Here is a 25,312-nt window from a genome sequence, read left to right on the forward strand (position 1 = left end):
GTCAGGATTTAAATTCGACAGAAAATTTTTTTTATAAATAATATAAAATAATTTTTATGAAAAAAATATTTTTAAAAATTTACAAAAATAAAAAAAAATAAATGTCCTAGCAGAGCATGGTTTCGATCCACGGACCTCTGGGTTATGGGCCCAGCACGCTTCCACTGCGCCACTCTGCTGTTGATCCTGCTGGCTGTTTCTACCCCTTATAAGCTCCCGTCCCTTTCCGACGAAATTACAACATTCCTTTTGCATGTCTGCGGTATAAAATGAAAAAAAAAAAAAAAATTATCTTCCTTTGGGAAATCGTGACTGATACAAGGAACAGTAGCGAGTTTTATATCACACATTGTCGTTATCTTCTTCACCCTTCACAGTCAGCTGGCTTTTGTCAGCAAACTTCAATAAAGGGAAGCTCGTTTATCAGAAACTGAGTGTCTATAGATATAGACGGTACAATATACAAGTAAAGGGTATGTCTATGTCTTTTGACATCAGAGAGAGGATTTCGAGTTCGAGCTGTAACCCATCTCGTTTGTGAAAGTCTTATACCCTCGTCACCCTTCAACAAGACGGTCTTACGTGTCCTATTAATTTTCTCGGTTCTACATTTAATTAAACCTACAAATATTTTCACATTAGGCAGAATTTTTTTTTTTATTCTATTGATTATTTGTTCTCGTTAATTTCAAGCTTTTAATAAAATTATTTGAAGTATTTTTTATTATTTTTAAAATAATTTAAAGCTAAAAATTGATAAAATATTTCTTATATATTTTTTTTTTTATATATAATAAAACCAAAAATTAGAAAGTTTGAATAAAAAAAGCTTCAAGCTAATGATTTTTTTATATTTTTACAATATTTATGGCTTGGGTAATTTTTAAATAAATTTTAGAAATAATATTGCCATCATAGGATCAATTAACAATTATTTAATGAAGATAAGTGGCGGAAAAAAATTATAGAATCAAAAAATTATTGAAAACTTCTCTAAAAACTTGACCAAAAATTCACAAACAAAAAAAAAATCATAAAAAAGGCGCCAATGTTTTTTTCATATTTTTTTTTGTCCAACTTTATACGTTTAATTGTTTATTTATCTATAAAAATAACATCGACTTAAAACTATAAAAAAAGACACCAATATAGATCAAGAATTTTTCCAATAATTAAATTTAACTAAAAAAAATCCTTTTTATCATGTTAGTACACCCAAAAAAAATTTTTTTTTCTTTTAATTATATAAATTGGCTCAAACATTATTGTTATTATTTATTTTTAATTTTTTTTAAGAACTCATTCATTACATATCGGAGTTTATCCCCTTATCTCTGGGAACATAATCCACTTCACTCTAGAGAATCACTGTCATGAAGTGTTTTCATGTTCTTCTAAATAATTAATGCAATCCATTAAAAGATTGAAGTACATGCCAAATAAAAGTTAATAAAAAAAAAAAAAAATTACCACGTATGGATCTAAAATAACTCTAGAGTGTAGGAACAATATTTTAAATTTCAGTAACTCTGCATGCAGTGTAAATGCAGTAAATAAATCAAATATAGTTATATTTGTGATCCCTTTTACTGAAATGGCTGCACCGAATAACATAAATCCCCAGAGACTTGTCAAAGTAGCCTGACACTTCCTCTCCAAAATACAAGCAACTCACACACAATTTGCACACAATCGCTCACATTTATGTGAGTGTCCACTATAATGGGACTAGCGAATTAATTTCCTGTGGATGGATTCGCATCGGCGCCATCAAGAAAACCCCGGCATTCCAAACCTATATTTCTATTTAATCCTGCACGAATAGTAATAATAATAATCATAATTTTCTCGTGAAATTTCTCGGAAATAATTCGGGAAATATCAAACTCATTAAGCTCCGTTAAATACTAACAAACTTTTAAATTTGAGTGGGCTACTCTGCTTCAATTTATTGCTGAAAGTTTTCCTTTAATTAAAGGCAAAGTGTTTCTACATTTATTTATGTTTTTTTTACACTCATAAAAAGTACATTACAACTTTTATTAGTACGTGGAATATATTTTATATTTTACATTCCATATTTATATTTAAATAGATGTCTAATATGGAATATTAATTTAAAAAGTTTTATATAATTTATTATCCTTGGATTTGTTCCATTTTTTAAAAAAAAAAAAAAATCCGTCCATTTTTCATCACCGCAACATTTTTATCTTCACAGAGTAGAAAACTTTACAAGACACGTTTCTGTCTAAGAGCAAACGTCATTTATTTTATCGTAGCATAAAAAATTTCTAGAAATTCCGGAAAAAGTTTTGTAATTTACTTTCTATTAGTTAAGATAATTAATACGAAATTTTATTGATAGAAAATTTTTCTTCAACAATTTTTCTAATTTCTCCACATACTAATAAACAATAATCCACATTTTCAATATTTAAATTCAAAATTTCTACTGTGAAAAATGATTTTTTATATTTTTAAAATACATTCTAAAATTTCCATCAATTTAAAATGTACAAAAAAAATTGAATTAAATTTTTTTTTTTTCGAAAATTTCTTACTTAGCCCAAATATTTAAGGTTTTAATTAATTTTAAGATACTAAAAATACTTAAAAATTAATTTTTTCTCGCTTCATAATGTTAAAATTTCAAAAAAACTAATTCTTTGTTGTAATACCGAAAAAAAATTTTTTTTGTCAAAATAAATACAATTATTTTATCGCTCCACTAGGGGACAAAATTTCCGGCCCGTCGCCACCTAGCGGCACTTTCCCCGAACTAATTTTAAAAAATTCTAGGAGCCTTTTTTACGACATTTCAACATCACATTTATTGATGAAACAGACGGTAGTGATAAAATAAATCCCCAACTGAACATTCCTCATTTCCATGCTTGTTTTTACATCTTTTATTGCATTTGCCGAGTTTAAATGCAAACAATACATTGTTTATTCAGTTTCATACAGTGTCTCTCAAATATTTACATTTACACTGAAACAATAGTAATAATAAGAGACAGACACTAATTAAATACACAGAACTGGAAATTAGGACTCGGAAGTGAGTCAGAATCAGCGGTGACAGACGTTAAAGTTAAAATGATCTGAGCTTGTGACGTTAGAGCAAGGTTTTATCTCGCTTTTCCAAATGTAAAATAATTTTTTTTTTTACTCTTCTTGAAAAAGTAAATATCTAATGTAAGTACACATATGTAGAGTCACGTATCCTCTCATAAAATTTTTACGTTTAAAATAAAAAATAGTACTCACAGCTGGAATTTATATGCTGACACGCAGCGTCTGCAAAAGTCCAATATAAATGTGCCCTTATTTTATATTATTACATATTTTTACGTACTACCCACTAGCACGCGTATGTTATTACTTTAAAAGTTCCCTCGGCAAAATTTGTAATTAATTTGGATAATTGAAATATTTCACAATGCATCGACATTCAATTGGTAATTTTATTCGCCAGTTTCATTGAAAAAATTAATTAACTACTCTTTTAAGTTATTAATTATTTTTTTTATTGAATATTAAATTACTTTTTTTAAATAAAAAAAAATAAATTGGGTCTCTTATCCAATAAATTATATCTAAATATATATACTTCTGAGATAAATTTTTTTGTCTTTATTTATAAGTAATATATTTCCCATCTTAAAAACCCGCCTCCGTTTTTTCCCGGTAAAAAATATAATAAGAATATAAAGACGGATGACCGGAAGGATAAGTCTGGAAAAGTCTCGGTAAATCTCGTGTATTGGAAATCCAAGAAAAAAATATCTTTTAAAAAAATCACCCGCTTCAGGTTCACTTCCTTTACTTTGACAGAAATCTTTCTTTAGATTTTCCTTGGGCTCTTGAAATATTTATCCCTTTTTACTGGGCACTTTTTTTTACTTCTATGCTGGACTAATTTTTTTTTGCATGAATGGAAGAATTTTCAATTCATAAATTTCTTAACTTAAAAATTTAATGACCAAAAAAAAATTTTATTTTTTAATTTAAAAATTTAACAACTAAAAAAATTTTTTTATCCACTGATGGAAGGATTTATTAACTGTTAATAATTTAATTTATTTGAAGACAATTATTTAATTTATTAAATTGCAATAAATAATTTTTAAATATTTAATAAATATTTATTAAATCCTTCTACAGTCTATTTAAAAAATTTTTAAATAATTTATTTTTATTTTTAAAAATATTTGCACATAATATAAAAACACTTGGCTACAAAGGAGCCTCATTAATAAAACATTTAAAGAGAAATAAGAATAACTTACCCCATGATTGGCATTTACCGTCGGGTCAGGTTTAGCAACCCCCGGGCGTTCTTTTATCGCTAATAATTTAGCTTTTTTCTTGGCCTTACCGCCTGCTTGACGCAATTTAACCGTAACAGCTTTCGTTTTGAAGCTTTCAGCGGAATAAACACAAGTTAGCATTTTACTTCTTTCACCGCAAATACTTTCAGTCTTTACTGACGCATTTTTTTTTAAACTAATTATTAAAAAACTTCACAAAAATTTTTTTTGCTATAGATTTATTATTTTTTTTTATATAATTACTGTTATTACGATTTATATTACTACTGTGTATTTCTCCGTTTGATCTCAGGAGTCTAAGGACCGAAATTGTGTTTCCTTCTTTGTAGTCGGCAGCTTTTATATTAAAATCTCCAAGGGCGTACAGGTTTCTGTGAAATGAATTTTCTATGGTTGGTAAACTGCACCGTTTCTCTGCTCTATACTGCTTCCACTCTCTTCTTTTCTATTTCAATACGCTTTTTTACTTGTTTCTCTCTGCTTTTAGATCCGTTTTCTTCGTTTCTTCTATTATTATTATTATTATTTTTTTTTTTTTCGATCGAATAGCAAACTGGTACCAGAATTTACTATATATTGGAGAGTGTACAGTGTGGTATAGTACAAGTACGAGCTAAAGTTTTTCTGTCCGGCGTCTTTTTACGGGCCGTACACACAGACCTGTTGATTTAACGGCGGTATTGGGTTTTAAATTTACGAATACCGTTTTTAAATTCACTCAGTTTTTAAATTTCATTTCTCTGTCGATCTGTTGTGGTTTTTTTTATGGAAAAAAAAAAAAAATATTTTTGTTAGTTTTGTTGATTGAATTTTTTTTTTTATTGAATGTCAAGTCACTTTTTATATGGTTTTTTAATTATTTTTTTTTTATATCTTTTTAACTCAAAATTATCCCAAAAATTTTTTTTGAATTATTCATTATTTTTATTGTTATTAAATAGACAAATTTTGAGAGAATAATAATAACATAATTAATAAATGACCTTGTATCTTGTGAACTATTGACATTTTTAAAGATATAAGCTCACTCCGACATTACACTCATCGAAACCCACATCAATTTTTCACATATTTATATATATTATATATATGAATATATGAAAAATATAAAAAAATGCATGTGGGTACTCAAATGAAAGCTCTTGATCAGTGTAACATCGGGATGAGCTTATATTTTCAAAAACGTTAATATTTAAAAAAATACAGTGATGATAGTAACAATAATAACAATCACCGCAACTGAAAATTTATTATTATTATTAATATTGATTTGAAAATAAAAATAAAAAAGCTTATGGAAAAATGTAAGTCATCGATCCACTTAGTTGCAAGTTATGTTATATGTTACATATCATATATATAGGTATATACATAATTTAAAAATAAGAGAAATATGCCGGAGTAATATGATGATGAGTCGGTGCATTCTGATCGTCTTTTTCTCTTGACACCGCCGACGATGGAATGCAATCTACACGATCTTATTGAGACTTTTATCGGGTTTCATCGAGTGTGTTAGTCGGTTGTAACGACGTTGATGCATCTGATAATTATTTCATCTTGTCTCATATAAATATACTTCAATATATTATATATCGTACCCTCAGATGCATCTACTCGTTTAATAATAATAAAAAAAAAAAAAAAATATCGACTATTGTTGTTAGTAAAACGTGTTAAATCATTACTTATTTGATTAAATAGATAAAATCTAATTTTTTAATTTATTAGAGCCTTTACAATATTTTTTTTTATTTTTTAACATTAATTAATCAATTAATTTGATGGATTATCTCGTTAAAAATCGAATAAATTATTTATAGATTGGATTTACTCTCGTAAATCAAATAAAAGTTTGTTTCTTTATAACCGCGTGTAATACAAAGTACAACTAACGTTTAAACCCGTTCCGAGTAGAGATACTGTATGTGTTTTCTCATATAATGGTGATTGTATATTTATATATAAAGTATATGAATGCTGTAAAAGCACGGAAAAACAATGTCATCTCGTGGGTAGAATGCGAGGTGATGCTGCCAGTAGAGAAAAATAATAACAAACAAAAAAAGTAATAATAACAATAATAATAGTAAATAAATGAAAAGAAGTGAACTCGTCTTGTATTGCGGTTGTGCTCTTTTGAGACAAAACGAATAGAATGCTCACACACTGATTCTTCCATTCTTTTCTTTCATTTCCTTCGCTTCTCTTTATTTTATTTTTCATGTGTGTCTTTTTTATTATTTTTCTGTTGATAGCGTGCAACTATACAGAAGACTATTTTTCCTGCCACATAAAAGCCCCTTGTGCTTTTCTTGTAATTTGTAAATTAAAATTAAAAAAAAAAACTCCGTTTTTCATTAGCGAAAAGTTAAAATAGAGCGTATCATAAATTGTATGGAGAGAACCGGGTTCGATTCCGAGGCAAATTAAAATGATAATTTCACTTTTTTTTTTTTTTTTTTTTATTATTGTACGTAAGATTAAAAAGCGATGTACTATTTAAAAAATTAGGTTAAAAGTACTGTAATTTATTTCAATAGGCATTATTGTTATAATTTTTATTCTTTGAGACTATGCGAGTTTTTTTATATGTAATTTTTAACGGACGAGAGGACAGTTATTTTTTTTTTAACTGTACTTTTATTCATTTAATTTTATTAAAATTTTTTTTTATCGTTATTTAACCTGCTCTAAAAATATTCGAGTAATTTTCTGATAAATAACAAAATTATTCAATCAATAGAAAGAGTATTTAAAATATTCAAGAGATAATTTTTAGTAAAAATAATTTATTTCATAAATTTTTTACCGATTTAAAAAAATCAAGCGCATGTAAACATTTTTCAGTGTCTTATCGCCCTTCACATATATCCCTATTTATTACAGCTTATCTAAGCCACCAGATAAGTAATATAATCCGAAGCCCTCGAATTAATGATGAAAAACGAGAACAAACCATTCTACTATCATTATTATTTAAATCTTCCCACAAAAACAACCGGTTTTTGTTATCTTTAATTATTCAAGATAAATTCCGTAATCGGCGAGCCTACCGGTTTTATTCTGAATATTACAAAGACTAGATAGTGAATAGTCTTGAAAATTTACGACTAAATTTAGGACTGACATAATCCAGCATTGACCGACATTTAAAAAAATTGTAATTAAAGCAATTAAATTGCTAAAAATTCAACATTTATTATATTTAAAAAATTATTTATCATTTATTTTTTACGCACAATTTTTTTAATACTCTAAAAAATTTATTTGATGCAAATTTTATTTGAAAAAAATTTTCAAACCAAAATTATTATAAATAATTTTGGTAAATTTAGCAGGCTAGTAAAGCGAGTTCCGACGTTAGTTTCCTAGCCGAGAAGAGTATACGCTGTAAGCTCTAACGGTGTCCCATCGTGTCGCTCGTGATGCTGTCCACTATAAGTAAGGGAGATTTTGTGAGATCTAAGTACGAGGATGTGTATGAATCGCATCTTCCATCTATATGAGACTCAGCCGTAGCGAATGCCCACCCGGAAGAACTAAACTGCCCACTGGACTAACTATAACGAATAGAACTGCACATCCATGTATCTATCTATGTATCCTACCATCTACCATATGTGAGACTAACAACGCCGATGATCAAGTTCTACGGTCACTGTCTGTGTTATGTCTTTTCATTCTCATTCCTGTCTCATTCCTAAACCACATATGCTACATGCTACATACTCGGATAGAAATTTCAAGCAAATATTCCGAAGATACGAAAGAAGTACACAAAAAGTTTATTTCAAGCAATTATTTTAAAAAAAGACTCAAGTTGTTTTAAAAGAAAAATAAATTTTCATACAATAAGAAAAAAATTTTTTTGTCAAGAAAATTTATTCTAGAGTCGAGTTTTATTTTGTGAATAATTTTCATTACTATATGAAGGTAATAATGCACTGATAGAAGGATTTAGTGCGGAGTACTTAACTAATTTAGTGAAAAAAAATTTTAATCATTTATTTGGGAGAAAAAAATATTTTTTACCCTTCAATATTTTTTTTTACACTAATAATTGATTTTTTTTACTCCAAATAAATTGTATTAATATAAACAAAGCTTTATTACATGGAAATAAATATTTGTTTCCACCAAATAATATTTAGTCGTAGTTATTAAATATTTCTTCGGTAAATATTGGCGGTAGATGGCTATGCTTTAATTTCAATGAGATACATAAGCTATTCATTGACTCAGATTATTTTATTCAGCTTGATTTTGGGAGATTTATCTTCCTTTTGAAAATACACATACTCCCAAATGACTTATATGTCATTTCTCAGAGGAATTTAGTTAAAATTTTTTAATTTGTCTGTTATTGATATAGTAAAAACTTATTTAATTTTAAATTTTATAAATGGCTCAAATAAAAAATAAATTTAATGAGATTCTTTTCTTTGTAATACCTTATATTTTTATTTAAAATTATTTTAATTTATTTGGAGTAAAAAAGTTAGACTATACAAAAAAATTAGTTAAAAAATTAATTTATTTAATACCAATAAACAATTTATTGAACAACAATAAATAATTTGTTAAATACCACTAAATATTTATTTGGTGGAAATAAATGGGCTTTAATAAATGATTTATTAATTATTCCTAAATCTTATTAAATTTATTTTTATAATAATTAATTTGATAAATTGTTAATAAAATTAATTTTGCAAAAAAAAAAAAAATTAACAAAATTTTATTAGAATAAAAATCAATGACATTTAGTCCGCATTGAATAAAAGCAAATTCTCTGAGTTAGTATTAGCACTTTGCGAGTTAGACTCCTTTCGCTGTGCAATTTGTCAGTTGTAAGTGAGAGCTTGTCGATCTGTCATGATCAGGCCAATGGAAACTAGCTATGTATTATAATATGTAGGTATAAACACAATTACAGCTCACACCATACAAAATGTATAGTCTTTATTGTGTGAAGCGCTCAATAGCTCTGGCTATTTCTCAGTTTAAATATAATAGTGTTGTGGGTAGAGCAAAAATTGAACTCGCCATAAACGATAAGTTACTCTCGCTTCGTATATTGTATATTGTATATGTGTAACAGCAACAGCATTCAATTCTTGTTGAACAAATAAATAAAGTGTCGACAAAAAACTAATCATAAATAAACACAATGCAATACGATTGACACGCCGTTTCAGTCCTGAGACTCCTACGGAAATATTTATTTTTTTTTAAACTGAAATTTCTGCACACGTGAGCTCGCATGAGGTGTGGAGGTTGAAGTAGAATTTACTCTGGCAATTATTGCTTATTGGTTCAAATGTATTTACTTGTCTTGAACTATTAAATAAATATGATTAGACAAGAAAGACATTGTCAATTTTTCTGATAAAAATCAGAAGAAATAATTTTATTTTAGTTTCTTAAAAGCTTATTTATCTCTCAGGAGATTTATTTTTAAAAAATTACCAACAAAATTTATAAAAATTTTAGCCTTAATTTTAAAATAAAAATTACTGGTAAATTTTTTATATTAAGGCGAAAATATTAATCGCATAAAAAAATTTTTAATTAAAAATTGTTAAAAATTTAATTTAAAAAAAAATGTCTCATAATTTTTTCTCAAGACCAATGAAAATGCCGTAATTTAAAAATACAAATTTTTGATTGGAAGATTGGAATGTAATTGTTAAATAAATCGTGATAAATTTTAACAAAATTCCACTCTATTTAAATACCAATAAAAGTTTTATCGAAAAAAAAATATTTGCGAAAATTACGCTTTTTTTCCTAAATAAAAAATAATGAACAAATAAATTGTCTTCCGTCTATCGAATTGTTTGAGATAACTCAATTGACCTGTTGATAGTGATACGATAAAAATCAATTAACTGAAAGCGAACTAAATCTAGCAAATACCGAGGATTAGATTGCAATAAAAACATCATACTGAAAAGTAGGTTATGTCGAAGTTAATTTTGACGGCATGAAGACAGCTAAACATGTAATATGTAGAAAGTGAAGTCCTTTATGTATAATATGTATGTGCTATCGGCGATTCTCACTTAACTATATACCAGCTGAATTGATTTTCGTCAGCCGAATGCACATGCACACCGTGTGACATTATTGCATTTGGCAAATGGTGGTTTACGTGGTCTAAGCGAATTCGCCGTCACACATTCCCGACCAGACCAGACCATCGCCCTCATACAATCGGCGCCCGGTATCTGTTATATCACGAACGAGTTCCCAAATCACACGGGACATGTCACTCATGTCTACGATTATGTAGAGGTCCATGTATGTAATACATATATATATATATATATATATATCTATTATGTACTCACACTCATGTATGTCACCCAAAATATGAAACTGAAAACTAGGCACTGTATTTGCTCCACTGATGCTTAAATCAGATCACAAAACCACCTTTTAGCTTCCAACACCTCGGCAAAAAATTCTATTGAAATTTTTTTGGTTCAATCAGCGGCCAAAAAACAAAGTTATTTTTTTCATATCGGGATTCCCACCCAAAAACATGTTATTTCTTTATCGATTGATTTATGAAAAAAAAAAAAAAAAAATCTAATATAAATAATTAGACAATATTCAAAATAAAACTCGATTTTTGATCATCAATTATTTGGCATGATGCAAAAATAAAAATTCCTAATTTTAAAATAGTTCTTCAAAATTTTTTTACAACAACAAAGTTATGATTTTTTCAGAGTAAAAATTTACCTGCTCCTTTACTTGAAAACCAGAAATAAAACCTGCACAAAGAAACGTTACAAATGATCGGTGAAAAGTATAGTAACGTTAGCGCTAAGAATGTTCCTCAGGTATAGCAGCAAGCAAATGGAATAGAATCCTAAGTGGAAAATAAGGATCATTGTCTGGAAATGATGAGTCACAGTCTCAACATTCGCGTACCAACACTCCCATCGTTTCACGAAATATACATCCAATAATAGCAATATTAATAACAATAATATTAATAATAATAATGAAGAAAATGAAGTCAAGATCTGCGTTGCGGGAAACGTTGCAAAAAGTACTGCTTATCCAAATCCTTTACAGACCGAAGTACAGTGTAGTATTTTTACTTTATAAGATTGTAGTACTCGTACTCGTGTTGGAGCGTCTGTAGTAATAGTAACAGTAACAGCAATAGTAATAGTTATAGTAAACGTAGTAAATGTACAGACAGTGAGTAATTTGCTAGTAACCAAGTAAAGAGCAACGCCTTTACTTACGCTCGCCATACTTTGTATTTATATTGCCGCGAGTAGCTATGTGAATGACAGTAACGGGCACACGGGTAATTTATTTCAGCCCAGCTGTACTTGGTACTTGTCTATGTCTAAGTCGCGTCAGTGCGTCACAACTTATATTAGCATTGTCTGAATCCTCGCGGTTTAGTTTTAATTTTATTTTTTTCCCTTGATTTAAGCTACAGTATATTTCTATATATATCAGGTTTTTTATTTAAATAATATCTGCGCTCTCTTTCCAGACGTTAGAATTTTTTACCCGCATTATTTATTTCCTCATTACATCATTTACTTTGTTTTTAGCGAGCCTCACCTCCTGGATGTACTCTGTTAAAGTTTTTCTTCCTTTAACGGGCTTAGTCGCCCATGAACTTTTTATCGGTAATAATTTGCCCTTAAAATATATATCAACACTTCCGGGCCGAAATATTGCTATGGTTTATCATTTTTTTTTTTTTTTTTTTTTTTTTTTTATGGTACTATTCAAACTTTTTGGTTAATAATAATTAATAGTAATTGTTTAATTTTATGGTTCGGAATTTTTCGATACATAAAAAAAATATATTGAGAGCTTTTTTTTTTAGTTCATCAAAAAAAATAGATAAAAAAATTTATTTATTAAAATAAATAAATTTAAAGAAAAAATTAATTTTATATTAATAATTTAATTTAATTACAAAATGCACTTAGAAAATTTTTAATTAATTTTTAGAAAATTTTTTTCTGACCAAAAAATTATTTTAATTTATTTGTTTTTAAAATTATTTTTTATACTCAATTAAACCTTATAGAATTTTATTTATTTTTAAAAACTGACCTCGGTATTTATTAAAAATTGAAACCATAAATAAAATATTGTACAGAAATTTCACATAAAAATTTAAAAAAGCCACCATAAAACCTTCAGCAATAAAAAATTAAAAAATTTGTGTTAAATTTATAACGAAGAAGAGATGGATCATATTTTAGCACAACTCACAATAAATAAAATACAACAGACACGTATGAATAAAAACGTTGATGCAATAAATAAAATAAATATTAATAAAAGTATGAACAAATAAACAAACACAAAAAATAAAAAAATAAATAAATAAAAACACGGGGCACTTTATTACTGGCAATTATTTTTAGTGAATAAATATTTACGTTCTGTTAATAAAAGCTGGATGTGACTTGACATCCAATAATGTATTATTCAATTACATATTTTTATTATTATGAATGTATTACGTGAATTTGGTCGGTGTAACACCGGCATCTGGTGAATTTGAATCCGTCACGTGGAGAACTCGAGGGGCGAATAGTATTTTCGGGATTGATTGGTAGAACTTTGATGAAGCTTGCGATTTTTTTTTTTTAATTCCGGATGCACGTGGGCTGATATATACTTCGAGAGAGATCGAAATTTAGAGTAAAATAGAGATGACAACCCACATCGATCAGTGGTCGTCGAGAAACTGCACGCTTGAGAGTTAAGCGCGAAGCGTCGCGTTATCCTCCGCTAACCGAGAGTAACCGAAATTTTCCGAAGTTACGATGGAAGGGAAGTGGAAAAGAGTGGGCGAAAAATTGTTTGAAATATTCAGGGAAATTCATATTTTATTATTAATAATGTTTAGAATTATAATAATAACAATTTTTTATTATTATTTAATTAAAAGTAGAGAATTTTCTTCGTGCAATTTTTATTTATTAAAATTATAAATATAATCCTTTTTAAGGTAAATTTAATTATGGAGAGATTCAATTAATTAAAAATCATTTACTCCAAAATTTTTTTTATAATTTATTATTATTATTATTATTTGGATAAAAATAAAAAAAAAAAGTTTCATTATTAAAAAGTTTATTGAAGCATTATTATACAAGATTTGTTTTAAAATAAGTTTTGTTAATTACCAGTTAGTTCTTTCGTTCCATTTAATTTTGTTTCTTCTCCGTTGGGATAGTAGTTTAACGTTGAATGTTGTTTTAATGATAAACTAATGTAATTACAAAGAAAAATACAGTTTATACGAAATACGAAGCATAGAGCGTTGAGTACAGAGTACTTTATTTAACAGTTAATTAAGCAAGCTTCATAGAGGACTTTTTGAGAGATTTGTTGTCGCTGTCAGGTTGTCATTAAAATCATTTAATTTTTGACTCTATTCTTAAGTTTGACGTTTAGTCTTTGTCAACGCTCTATTATCTTTAATTACTTTGATGTGAGGCATCGAGGGTACTGGAATGAATGAACAACTTTCCTTGTACTTGATGTATTAAATTCAACCGAGTGAAATAGGTGAAGATGTTTAGTTTCGCTTCCTTCATTTTATCACCAGTTATTGTCTTTATGACATACTATTACTATTTTATTTTTTTTTTATTTGTTATCAAATTTTTTCTCTCTGCAATAGTAATAGTTCTTTTACTAGGAGCTTTTGGATTTTTTCAAGCGTCAATAATTTTTAATACATTTCTTTAACATCGCTACATTAATTTTTTTTTTATTTAATATTTTATAGTTTCAATAAAAAGAGAAAAAAAAATTAATTTGTATGCACTACTTAAAAAACTTTGACTTTTTTTTTTTAAATATTAAATTTAAATTTATTTAAAAAAAATGCATACAGAAAATAAAGCACAATATTGACAAACAATTCTTCGTTAAAAAATTTAGATAAATATTTGTAAACTTAATAAATTTCTGTGAAATTTAATTTAAAAAAATTTTTTTTAATTTTTTTATAAACAAAAAAAAAACTTAAACAGAAATTACAAAATTTATTAATTACAATTAAAAAAATTTTCCTTAAAAGAAAATTAAAATATTCATTAGACTATTTAAGCTTAGCTACAAATAACTTCTCAGTTTAAAATCCTCATGGATTACAGTATCTCTTCTTATAACCAATGATGATGAAGAAAAAGTCTATTTGCAATACGACACCAGAGTAGGATTTTCCTCGGCTCAATTCAAATACCAGAAGAGACTCCTGGATTTTATTAAATTCCGTATCGAATTTCACCGAGAAAAAAAAATCTAAAACGCTCCTGCTCTTTGATAGTATATATTCGATCGATCTATGTACTCTGCATATACATTGATAGTAACATAACTTATATACAAAGAAATAGAATTAATCTCACGTCGATTCAGTATCACAAATGAAATGATCCGTTGGATTTTCCTCATTAAAAATGTGCCGCGGAAAAACTAAAGGTCAAATGTGGTTTTCAGCGATATTCCAATTCGTTTTAAAGTTTTTTCTTTTCATTTCAAATTTAAATGAGAGTATGAAACTCTAGTGGCGTAGAACAAGTGGGTGTTTTATGTGTATATATATATATATATATATATATATATATATATATATATATATATATATTTTTTTTTTTTTTCTCTGTACATATAATAGCATTCGACTTTCGACTGAAAACTCGACTATTTTATATTTATACCGTATAGTACTAGACTATATATCCGCGTAATTGAAGCGTTGTAGGTATTATTGAACCGCCGGTTACCATTGGCAACATCATATCAACAGAAATATTTCTGAGGGTGTATTTACCATCAATACATCCTTCAATAGCTACAAGTATGCGAGCACGTAATTATCATCCAACTCTCTACTGCGATGTGTTTGATGTATATAACTGATGAATCGCGTGACAGCGTGATACGACGGTTCAGATCTATCAGCGAGGTAACATGTTGTATTAAAACAACCGATATTATTACTAAAACACGTGAACACGTGATTAATTTATTTTATTTGTTTGTGTAGATTGTTGATGCTATTAATATTATAATTATGTCTCGCTTTTTTTTTTTTTATTTTGATCGATATTTATAGAGTGGAAAATTATTCAAAATAATACTTTGTAGAGAAGTAATTGTTGAATGAGAAAATAAGAGATTATTATTATTTTTCTTATTTATATAATTGCTAATATTTTTTTTTATTTATAATAATAGTTATAGAAATTTATCTTGTATTTTAATGAATATTCTGTCGAAAAGATCAAAGATACGGAAAAATTATAAAGACATTTTTTTTAGAAGTTTTATTTTCTATAAAAAATGTCTCATTATTTCTTTTTTCGTATCTTCAATATTTCTCTTAAAAAAAAAAAAAAAAAAATAATAATAATAATAAAAAATTTTATTTTTTGTTTGAATCAATAAATATTCCGTCTCAAAAATCAAAGAGATGAAAAATTGTGAAAAAAAATTTTTTTATAGAAAATTCAATTTTCTACAAAAAATGTTTTTTATAATTTTTTCATATTTTCAATATTTCGCTTAAAATAATAACAATTAAGTACGTTGAATTGAATATTATTATTATTAAAAATGTGAGTTACAACAAATTCGATATTTTAATTCTCAAACTTGCAATTTCAACCGAAAAAAATCCAACAAAACCCAAATTAAATTATCAAGTACGCTTTAAAAAAAAAAAAAATAATAATAATCTCCATTCTGCTCAGCGCACTAATTTTCGCTCAATTTTCTTCATGCATAATAACCGTTCCACTTTTCCGTAAAAACTAATATATGTAACCATTTAATTAAATGAAATTTATAATGAGGAACGTGCCATTCTCATTCTTAGGGCTTTAAATTAACTACACTGTCCTCGTAGCAAGTGTAACGTAAAAAAGCTTCAAGATTTTTCGATGAAACAGGAAATAAAACAAACCAGGTAGAAAAATTTCTACAAAATACCAGGTATTTTATATCTTTACACTCTTACATACTTATTTTCTCCACGTACATACATATGGTCCAAAATATATCTCTTTCTGTTCATCATTTTATTAAAAGATCTCTTTTCTCCTCCTCGCTATTAAGTTTTCCCACGCCCACCTTTTCTGAGGGACAAAACAGGCACAAAGGTGTTTAGTTATTTCATTTATAGTTTTCTCAAAAGTACCGGATTTTTATTTAACTTCGTCTTCTTCCTTTTATTATGTTTCTTCTCGGCTATTTACATTCCTCTCGGCATTGTACCTTTTCATCAATGCTGTCCATTATTTTGGTCATTAATGATTCAAACAATTTATAACAACTTGACTTGTATTTGCCAATGAAAAGATTTATAATCCATAAATTCAAAAATGTGTTTTTAAATGAATATAAAAATTTTTTTACTAAATTAGTTTAATACTCCGTACTAAATCCTTCTATCAGTGTAACTATTAAATTTATATTTAATTTATTATGATCAAATTTTGTAACTTGCATTAGCGATGCAAGAGAAACAACATTCTGTGCGAGAATATATTACAGTACAGATATATGTGTATTTGTATCATATTGTGTACCCAGCTTCGTTATATTTCAAAAGGTGTACCTTTTGCGCTAGATAGCACGTAATTAACCGAAACGTGACACAGTTACAATAGAAGTTAATTTGTTGACTTGTTGACCCAAGTCATATGTACATTGTTAACTTTTCTTTAGTTAGTTATATTTAGACTGTTATTATTATCACTTTTCTACTTGCTAATTTTATTCTGACGTAGTTTTGTAATATTGTTTCGAATTATTTATTTTTATTCGTAAAAAATTTCTACATTGTAATTTAAAGATTAATTTTTGGACAAATAGAAAACAATGAAAATTCCAACCGAGATTCAGTTTCCTTTTTTTTTTTTGGGTAAAATCTCCGAAGGTTAACATAAAACTTATTCACAGTTATCTTGAGGAATTTGGTCGAGATAGTAGATCTCGACATGTGTTTCTCATTAATTGAATTTCAGATAATGTTTTGGTGTAGAAAAATTTTCTTTGGAAAAATTAAATTTCGAGAAATTAAGCTACTGAGAAATTTATTTGATTCGTGTCTTTGATTTGGTAAATCTTAACTACATGTTTTAGTGATTATTTCAATTGAAATTAAATTACTATAATAAATATTTAGGAGTACTACTAATCAATCTTTAAAGATAGATATAATTAAAACCTCAAAAAAAAAAAAAATTGATATGAAAAAATGCAGAATTTTTATTATTTATTACGATTTTTTCTCATGTAAAAAATAATTAAAAAGCTTATGAAAAAAAAAACATAAATATTAAAAGCATTCCGTTATTTAAATAAAGTTGAGTGTGGAGTGAAGAATAAATAAAACGAAAAGTAAAATACACAGGAGTAGGATTCGGAGTCGGATGAAAAAGTTGGCTTTTTGACTAAAAGTAAAGGAACTAAAAAAAAAAAAAAAAAAAAAAAAAAGTAAAAAAAATGAAAATAAATGTTAAGGGCTCGTGAATGTTTCCCACAATACGAAATAGGTCATACCGCGGCTCTTAGGTGCACAATTAAGTCTCACTCTTGTCAGGATGACAACGAACCTGGGTACAAAGTACAAGTAGAAGTACCAGAGGAGATACGACAAGTGTGAGAAAGAGAGTTTTCCCGCTTCGCTAGTACAAGTTACTCTGATGACAGCACACTTTGATATATACATTATATCTATCTACCTGTATATGTTTAATATAAGGTTTAGTTGTGATGAAGACGTATAGCTAGCACATCTATATTCTGTTTCTCTACGCTATTCTACATACCAGCCTCGGGCGCTTCTTCTCTTCTTAAAGCGATACAGATTTTGCTAAATTCGCTCCACGGTGTTCAAACTATGTTTGCGTAATACGGTAACTTGTGATTTCAGTATTAAATATTTAGAAAATTTAATTAAAAAAAAAAAAAAAATCCCGAGAGCAGGACTCGAACCCGGGACCCCGGAGTGGAGCCGCCATTTGATGAGTCTGAGCAAACGCCATCTTGTTGACTTTTTACTCGGGCTCAAAAACGATTGCATTCATCTTTTCTACTGAAATTTAATTTTTTTTTTGTCATAAATTAAGAAAAAAATAATTTATAATTATTTGAGAAATTTATAATTAGTCAAAAAAAAATATTTGACTTTCATAAAAAAAGTTCAAGTAAAATATACCGAGAAAAAATTATCCGAGTAAATTTAGGTTTAAGTAAATACTTATTAAAATATTTACTCGGTTAAAAATTTCTTGGACATATATTTGAACAAAAATGACACGATTTAGTCTTTAAATGTTAATTTCGTAGAATAAAAAAATAAAATCAATAATTATGAAATGAAATAGATAAAAAAAAATTATGACAAAATGAAATTTAAAATGAGGAAAGTATATTACCTTTATAAAATAGAAAATGAGTTTGACGAGTAGGAAATCAGGTGGATTGCGAGTCGATTCGTAATTGGGATTCATCGTCGAACATAATTGGATAGAAAAGGTATCTCAAATGGATATATCAGTACATATGTATGTATGTATATAAAGTAGTGGGTGAAATAGTCTATTGAAAGACCATTTACAGCTCCGTGAACAGAGAACACGAGTGATGAGCTTTTGTTCAATCTCATTCTATTGAGTGGAAAAAAAAAACAATTCCTTTTTAGATTATTTTTCTGTCAATATCTGCACTCGATGCACCACATGTTTCCACATTTATGCTTAAGCATTATTAACAATAACAATATTTTTCATTATAGTTTATCAATTCTAGTTAATCGGTATAGTTTTTTTTTTTTTTTATCATTCTAAATGAAGCTTTCAACGTGCGCGGAATAAATTTAATATGTTTCGCAGGGGACTATAGGTATATACTTAGATAGTATATAACAGTGAGAAAAAAAAGGTATAATTAAATAAAAGTAATAACGTTCAAAGTGATCGTAAAACTCTTAATTAGCTTCTCTTCCTCTTTCTATTCTTAAACTCTCAATCTATCCAAACTTTATCTTCTACAGGACTTTCAATTCGTCTTACTATAACTGATACTTATAGCTGAAACTCTATCTCATTGATTAATTGCATTTATTTTTTGTACATTGATAGTTTTTATTTGTGATGAAAGAATCAAGTTTTTTTTTTTTATTTTTTTAAAGATATATTTTTCAGTTATTGAAAAAAAATTTATTATTATTATTAAATTTTAAAATTTAAAAATTTTGATTTCACACCACATAAAAAAATGTAAAAAAGAACAACATTATAGTTCACATCTGAATATCCTAATCGAGAGCATATTTGATATTTTTTTTTTTTTTCTGAACTTATTTCGAAGCTTCTTGCCACTTAAAACCACTAAATATATATCAGCGGTGGAATTTATTACTCAATTCGCCCGTAAAATTTATTTTTAAAAGATTTAACAAGTGGTACTGTTAAGGAAGATATACGCAACAAAATAAATAAAAGTGCTCTTCTCTACTCGCGAAGAGCTTAAGGCAGATACACCGCGGGCTTTTACAACTTTTAAACACGTGTTCGCTATGCATTCACTTCCACTTCTTGTCCTCATTATATTAAATTTCCCATCTCATTTTATTTTTCCGCCGCTTCTTTAACTTCTCTAACTTCTCTCTCGGTTCTTATGCCTCGTATTCAAATGTCCGCAATATTTAATGCGTTTCGGTGATAACTCTCGAACTTCGTGAAGCACGCATGCGTTCCGGTCCTTCATTATCCATTTGCATACGTTAAGAATCGGGTGAGTAAAAAAGAAGACGAGATTAAACGGAGATTTAAGGCATAATTTAATATTTCGGAAGATCGAATTAATTGAAGTATAATACACGTCGTTCCGATCCGTAGATAAGAGGCTTTTTTTTTTGCTTCCACGACAGGTTGACCGATAAATACGTATATATATGACATAAGAGGATATTGCAGTTTATATAAGGGCTCTTGGACGAATATATAACAAGTTACTGAAGAAATAGTGTTACGTTTCACGCACGGGACATTTTGGATTACGGATATTCATTTAATTTAGATATCAAGTTTGTAATGTAATATAATATTTTTCATTTGAATTAATATTTAAAAATCCAAGGTTTAAAAAAAATTGTCTGAATTTTTATTTTTATTCACAATTTTTTACTTTTTAATCATTGTAATTTTTTAAAAAATATATTTGTTGATGAAATTTGAATTTTTAGTCCTTAAAATTACTTAGAAAAATTTTTTTTCTGTAAAATTTGAATTTTTATAAAAAAATTTCCACTTTCTAATACTTGAAATTCTTCAAAAAATTTTCTAAAAATTATTTGTTGATCAAATTTGGATTTTTAAGTATTAAATAATGATAAAATTAAATTTTTTGTATTAAAAAAGGAAAAAAATGATCAAATTAAATTTTTAAGCCGTTAAATTTTTAAAATAAAATATATATTATAAATTTACATCGTATATTTTATAATATATAAATTGATCATTTGATGGTAAAATATATTCTTTCTCTATAAATTTTCTTTGGACTTTTCAGAATTCACAATTCACTATCTGGTGGAAAAATTTTCCAACAAAAGCGAATAAACAACTCCTGATACTCAGTGGTGCCATCGTTTAACTTTGTTTATTTTTATTTTAGTATTTTATTTACTTTCGTTCTTTTACATTTCAGCTAAGAGCATTCCCAAGTCTCGAGGGTACTTTGCTTCAATTTTTCAACTACAAACTCACGTGAGATCTTTCCACGTCGTAACTTGCGGATCTTTACTCAACTGCAAGGAAACTGCAAATCTAAAATTTACTTTTATTCAATCGCAAATTTTCATTTAAAAAATCATCAGTGTCAGTATCAAAGATATCAAATCACATATAATTAAACCCGTTATTCGTTCACCGGAAATTCCCGACCGGGATGTTTAACGACGCGGGAATTACATACGTTGCCGGAATTAACCGTTTTCTACGACTCAACTCTAAACGGCAGACATCTGCACCCTCAATCCCTCCTGGATTTTTATATATGTACATATATAATACTATATCCTGGGTACGTCAGTGTACGCATCACTGATATGAGGAAGAGAACCTGTCTATGACCGCATCCGGGAATTAAATGAGAAATCACAAAGTTAACAAGTAGTGCAGCTTTTTTTTTAAAAGTCGAGTTATGTATTTATATCAATATTTATCAAATATGCTGCAAATTTATGAAAAAAAATTTTTAACACAAATTTTTTGGATAAAAATTTTTGAACAAATTATTCAATTTTTTTTTGATGATAAATTTTTATTAAAAAAAATTTATAATTAACAAACAAAATTTTTTTTGTAATTTACAAATAATTTTAGAGATTAAATCGAAGGATAGAAATTTTTTCTACAATAAACAAGCAATAAAAATCAAATAATTGATTAATTAAAGAGATATTACCCCTGTAAACGTGCTGTTAATCACTAAACAGATAAAATAAACCACGTGAATAAATTATTAAGTTATTTGAATTAATAATGATGTGTATTAATCTATATACCCACATACTAAATAATAATAATAATTATAAAGCCGTATATCGCCATTTACGGCGCCATAAAGGAATGAAGTTTAACCGTTCATTGAACTGTTATAAGAAATAAAAGCAATCCACCTAAAGGAGAGCCAAGAAGTAAGAAGTGTGTGAGTAGAGCCTCTGAAGCAGAGAGTAACGCTAAAGTATACCCGAGGATAAAGATAAAAAGGACCTGAAGAAGATCGAGAAGAAGAGCACGTGATAAAGAAAAATCCAGGAAGTAAACACGTTTCTAAGGATTTCTATCGAGGAATTCTCTACGTACTTGGGTTTATATGCGTGTACGCGATTCTAGGGCGGCTGTATTTATTTTTGCTGTAATAAAATGCATTTATGTTTATATTTTAATTTAATTACCGTCGGGTTACGGTGAGTGAAAAAAGAATTAATAGACTTGTAATATTTATTTTATTTTTTAAAATAAATTTTTTTTTCAAAAAAAAAAAAAAATGTGTTATAATTTTTTTCCCACGCGCTCACTTTTAGTCAGCATAAAAAATTAAATTTACAAGATGAATTGAGAAATAACAAAAAAAAAAAATATTAAAACAGTTTTTGTTACCAGAAACAAATTTACATATTTGTACAAAAATATCCGGGAGCTGGGTGTAACAGATGCAAGTCGTATTTGAGAGATTTTCAAGTGTAAAACATGAATATAAATATGTATGTCATGGGTATTATATATATGTATGTAAGTCGTATATGAATATGAATATTTGATCCAACAAACAAGGTTGGCTGCTCGAAAATAAGGAAATACGAGTAGCCTCGAAGCGTTTCGACATAAGTTTACCGTACAAATATATGTTAACAGTATTGAAAACTTTGATATGTAAATGTATGATATATTACCAAACGCTTAATATAACTGAAGCAATCCGAGCTATGTCTAGTGGACTTTATTTATTATTAATAAGGATGTGAAAATATGCTTTTAATTTCCACTCAAATATTCAATTTTGTCATAAAAAAAATTATTCTTTTAAAGTGAAATAATTTTTTTTTTAAAAGAATTTTATATTTTTGCTTTGAGAATAAATTTGTTTATTCAAATTTATCAGAAAAAAATTTTTTATTATTTTTTTTTTGTTTATTATTTTAAAAATTTAGCTCATAATTTTAATTTTAAAATTTCTAAGTGCGATTTAATTCAATAATAAATTAATTATTCTAATTACAATTTTTTTTTAAATAAAATTCTAATGGAAATTTTATCCTCAAACTTTACAATTAAAAATTAGTAACTGTTGACAGAAAATGAATTAATTAACAAAAGTTAGTAAAGCTCGAGGCGTAAAAAGTAAAAAGGCGTAAATCAGCTTACATTGTTAGTTATTATCTAAAATTTGAAAAGGCAAAGCCGATGAAGAAGCCAGCAAAACGTTAGATTCCAATTAAAATGACGAAAAGCTTCTACAAGTTCCGCGGTTCGCGTACTAGTACGGGCTTCTGAATATCCAGACACAAACTGGGTTAATTGCGTCGAATGAAAAATGAATCCACGCAATATACGCTTCTCGCGGGATTATACCTCACTTGCTATTGCTCTATGCTCTATATACTTTTTATTCCGTTCCGAACTCCATAATTGAATCATTTAAATCCCGAAAAACACACAAAGCCCCTTGAAAAATAACGCAGTTTCTAATATATTTCATAACTTCGAGTTTCTTTAAAGAAACTCCAGCTTTGCTTAGTAATTTAGCTTTTTAATTTTTAAATTTAAAAACTTTGTTAATTTATCAAAAGCTCCAGTCATTTAAACGTTTAATGCTGCTATTTAAATATATATATATTTACTTTTTTTGTTTGTTTTGTTGAGAAATTTTTTTTCTTTTTATTTACAATCTTTTCTGGCTTTAGAAGTATTTAAATTAACCGGTAAAATTGTTAACTCAATAAAATTTAGGTCAAGTGAATTTGTGTAAAAAAAAATTTGTAATTAGAATAATTTATGTTCAGAATTTTTCATAATAATAAATTAAAAACTAGGGATGATTTTTTTTTTTTATCAAAAATTTAATACCGAATAAAATTATTTAATTATATCAAAAATTTATTATTAAAAAAAAATTTGAGGGTAAAAACTTGATTAAAAGTGATAACTAAAAATAGCTGGACTCACTTTCTTATAAGCCCACTTGACACTTCTGGCAAATCTGGCCATAGGTGAATCGTCGAGTAGGAAGTACTCGACTGGTTCATCCAGCTCTTGAGTATTATTCCCCAGTGGCACGTCAAGCTCGTCCTCAAACTCATCTCCCGGTGGTGGCATCGTTGTTGGATCCCCACTCGTAAATGTCTTGCTATCGGAACTTTGATTATTCCCATTCTCAACAACCACTACCCGGCGTAGTTTCTGATCCCCAACCCGGTCCTGATCACGATCGTTATCGACCCGCCGAGTTACACTGTTATACGAATAATTCGTGATTGTCGACTCCTGTCGTGCGCCATTCGCGGTTTTAATATTTCCACGATCCATTTCACAGTCCAACTATTCACTACTTTTCCAATGCACCCTAATCTGATGATAAATATCATTAACTTCGGATAAGTTTATACGTACACGCTATTATCCGCTATCTGCTACACATATTTATATAAATTAAATATCACCGATGATTTAAGTAGAAAGTTATCGTACTTTAGGTCGAGACACATTACACGATAACTAGGGACTTAATTAAATTTATTATTTTATATCAGATCTTAATTAAGAATCAAGTGAAATAGAAAATACATATATTCATGGATATACATTTATCATTACTTACAAATATTTATTTTTATTTTTATATGTGTTTCATGTATGATCTTACATATGGTCATATATGATCATATGTGGTCATATGTGATCACATATATTTTATGTAAAATCATATATGCTTATTCGTCTCAAAATTTGACTAAAAAATGTTTTTGATTAATTTTTCTTAATGAAGTTTTGAATTTTATTATTATTGTTATTATTAGACATAAAATTTGATTAAAAATTTTTTTTGATTAATCTTTCTTAATAAAATTTTATTATTATTATCATTATTTTTTTTTTTTTTTTTTTTCATGATCATAGTCTGATTAATTTTTTGAACGATAAAAAATAATTTACAAGATTATAAAGTAAGAAATACATAGTGTGATATATTTACGTGTTTATAGAAGGTTTAGCGTAATTGTGAAGAAAGTAATGCACGTGGAAATGCCAAAGCATGACTAACTGATTTACGGATTATGCACTTAGTACGTGATATTTAGGTGAATAACAACCCGGCGATGGTGTATTCTGTGCTTCACAAGAAGTGCTTCACAAGGATTAAGATTTACCTCTACTTCATTCGTT

The 25,312-nt window shown here is 27.5% G+C and overlaps 2 protein-coding genes and 1 non-coding gene across 7 annotated transcripts in view; 1 reads left to right on the plus strand and 2 right to left on the minus strand.

The window, feature by feature from the left end:
- Rhogef64c (Rho guanine nucleotide exchange factor at 64C) overlaps window positions 1-25,312 on the plus strand; it is a 142,448-nt gene that overhangs the window by 34,135 nt on the left and 83,001 nt on the right. The gene's annotated exons all lie outside the window — the stretch shown is intronic.
- The window catches only part of LOC141535952 (uncharacterized), a 72,260-nt gene that overhangs the window by 31,258 nt on the left and 15,690 nt on the right, over window positions 1-25,312 (minus strand). The window contains exons 1-2 of one of the 5 annotated variants that reach the window (XM_074256132.1): window positions 12,857-13,053; window positions 4,296-5,085 (exon numbers count right to left, since the gene is read on the minus strand). The exons of 2 other annotated variants lie outside the window; for them this stretch is intronic. In XM_074256132.1, coding sequence (XP_074112233.1) covers window positions 4,296-4,457 — 162 coding nt within the window. In that variant the 5' untranslated portion in view covers window positions 4,458-5,085; window positions 12,857-13,053. Of the gene's footprint in view, window positions 1-4,295; window positions 5,086-12,856; window positions 13,054-24,094; window positions 24,539-25,312 lie in introns of those variants that run through there. 2 more of the 5 variants (XM_074256131.1, XM_074256136.1) reach the window with 2 other exon arrangements.
- Trnam-cau (transfer RNA methionine (anticodon CAU)) lies at window positions 108-179 on the minus strand. The gene has a single exon. It is a non-coding gene; the product is annotated as a tRNA-Met (tRNA).

The sequence above is a fragment of the Cotesia typhae genome, unplaced genomic scaffold (genome assembly GCF_013202065.1).
Source record: "Cotesia typhae breed Kobodo isofemale line unplaced genomic scaffold, CoteBio_Ctyphae scaffold_152, whole genome shotgun sequence".
In the NCBI taxonomy this organism is placed as follows: Eukaryota; Metazoa; Arthropoda; class Insecta; order Hymenoptera; family Braconidae; genus Cotesia; species Cotesia typhae.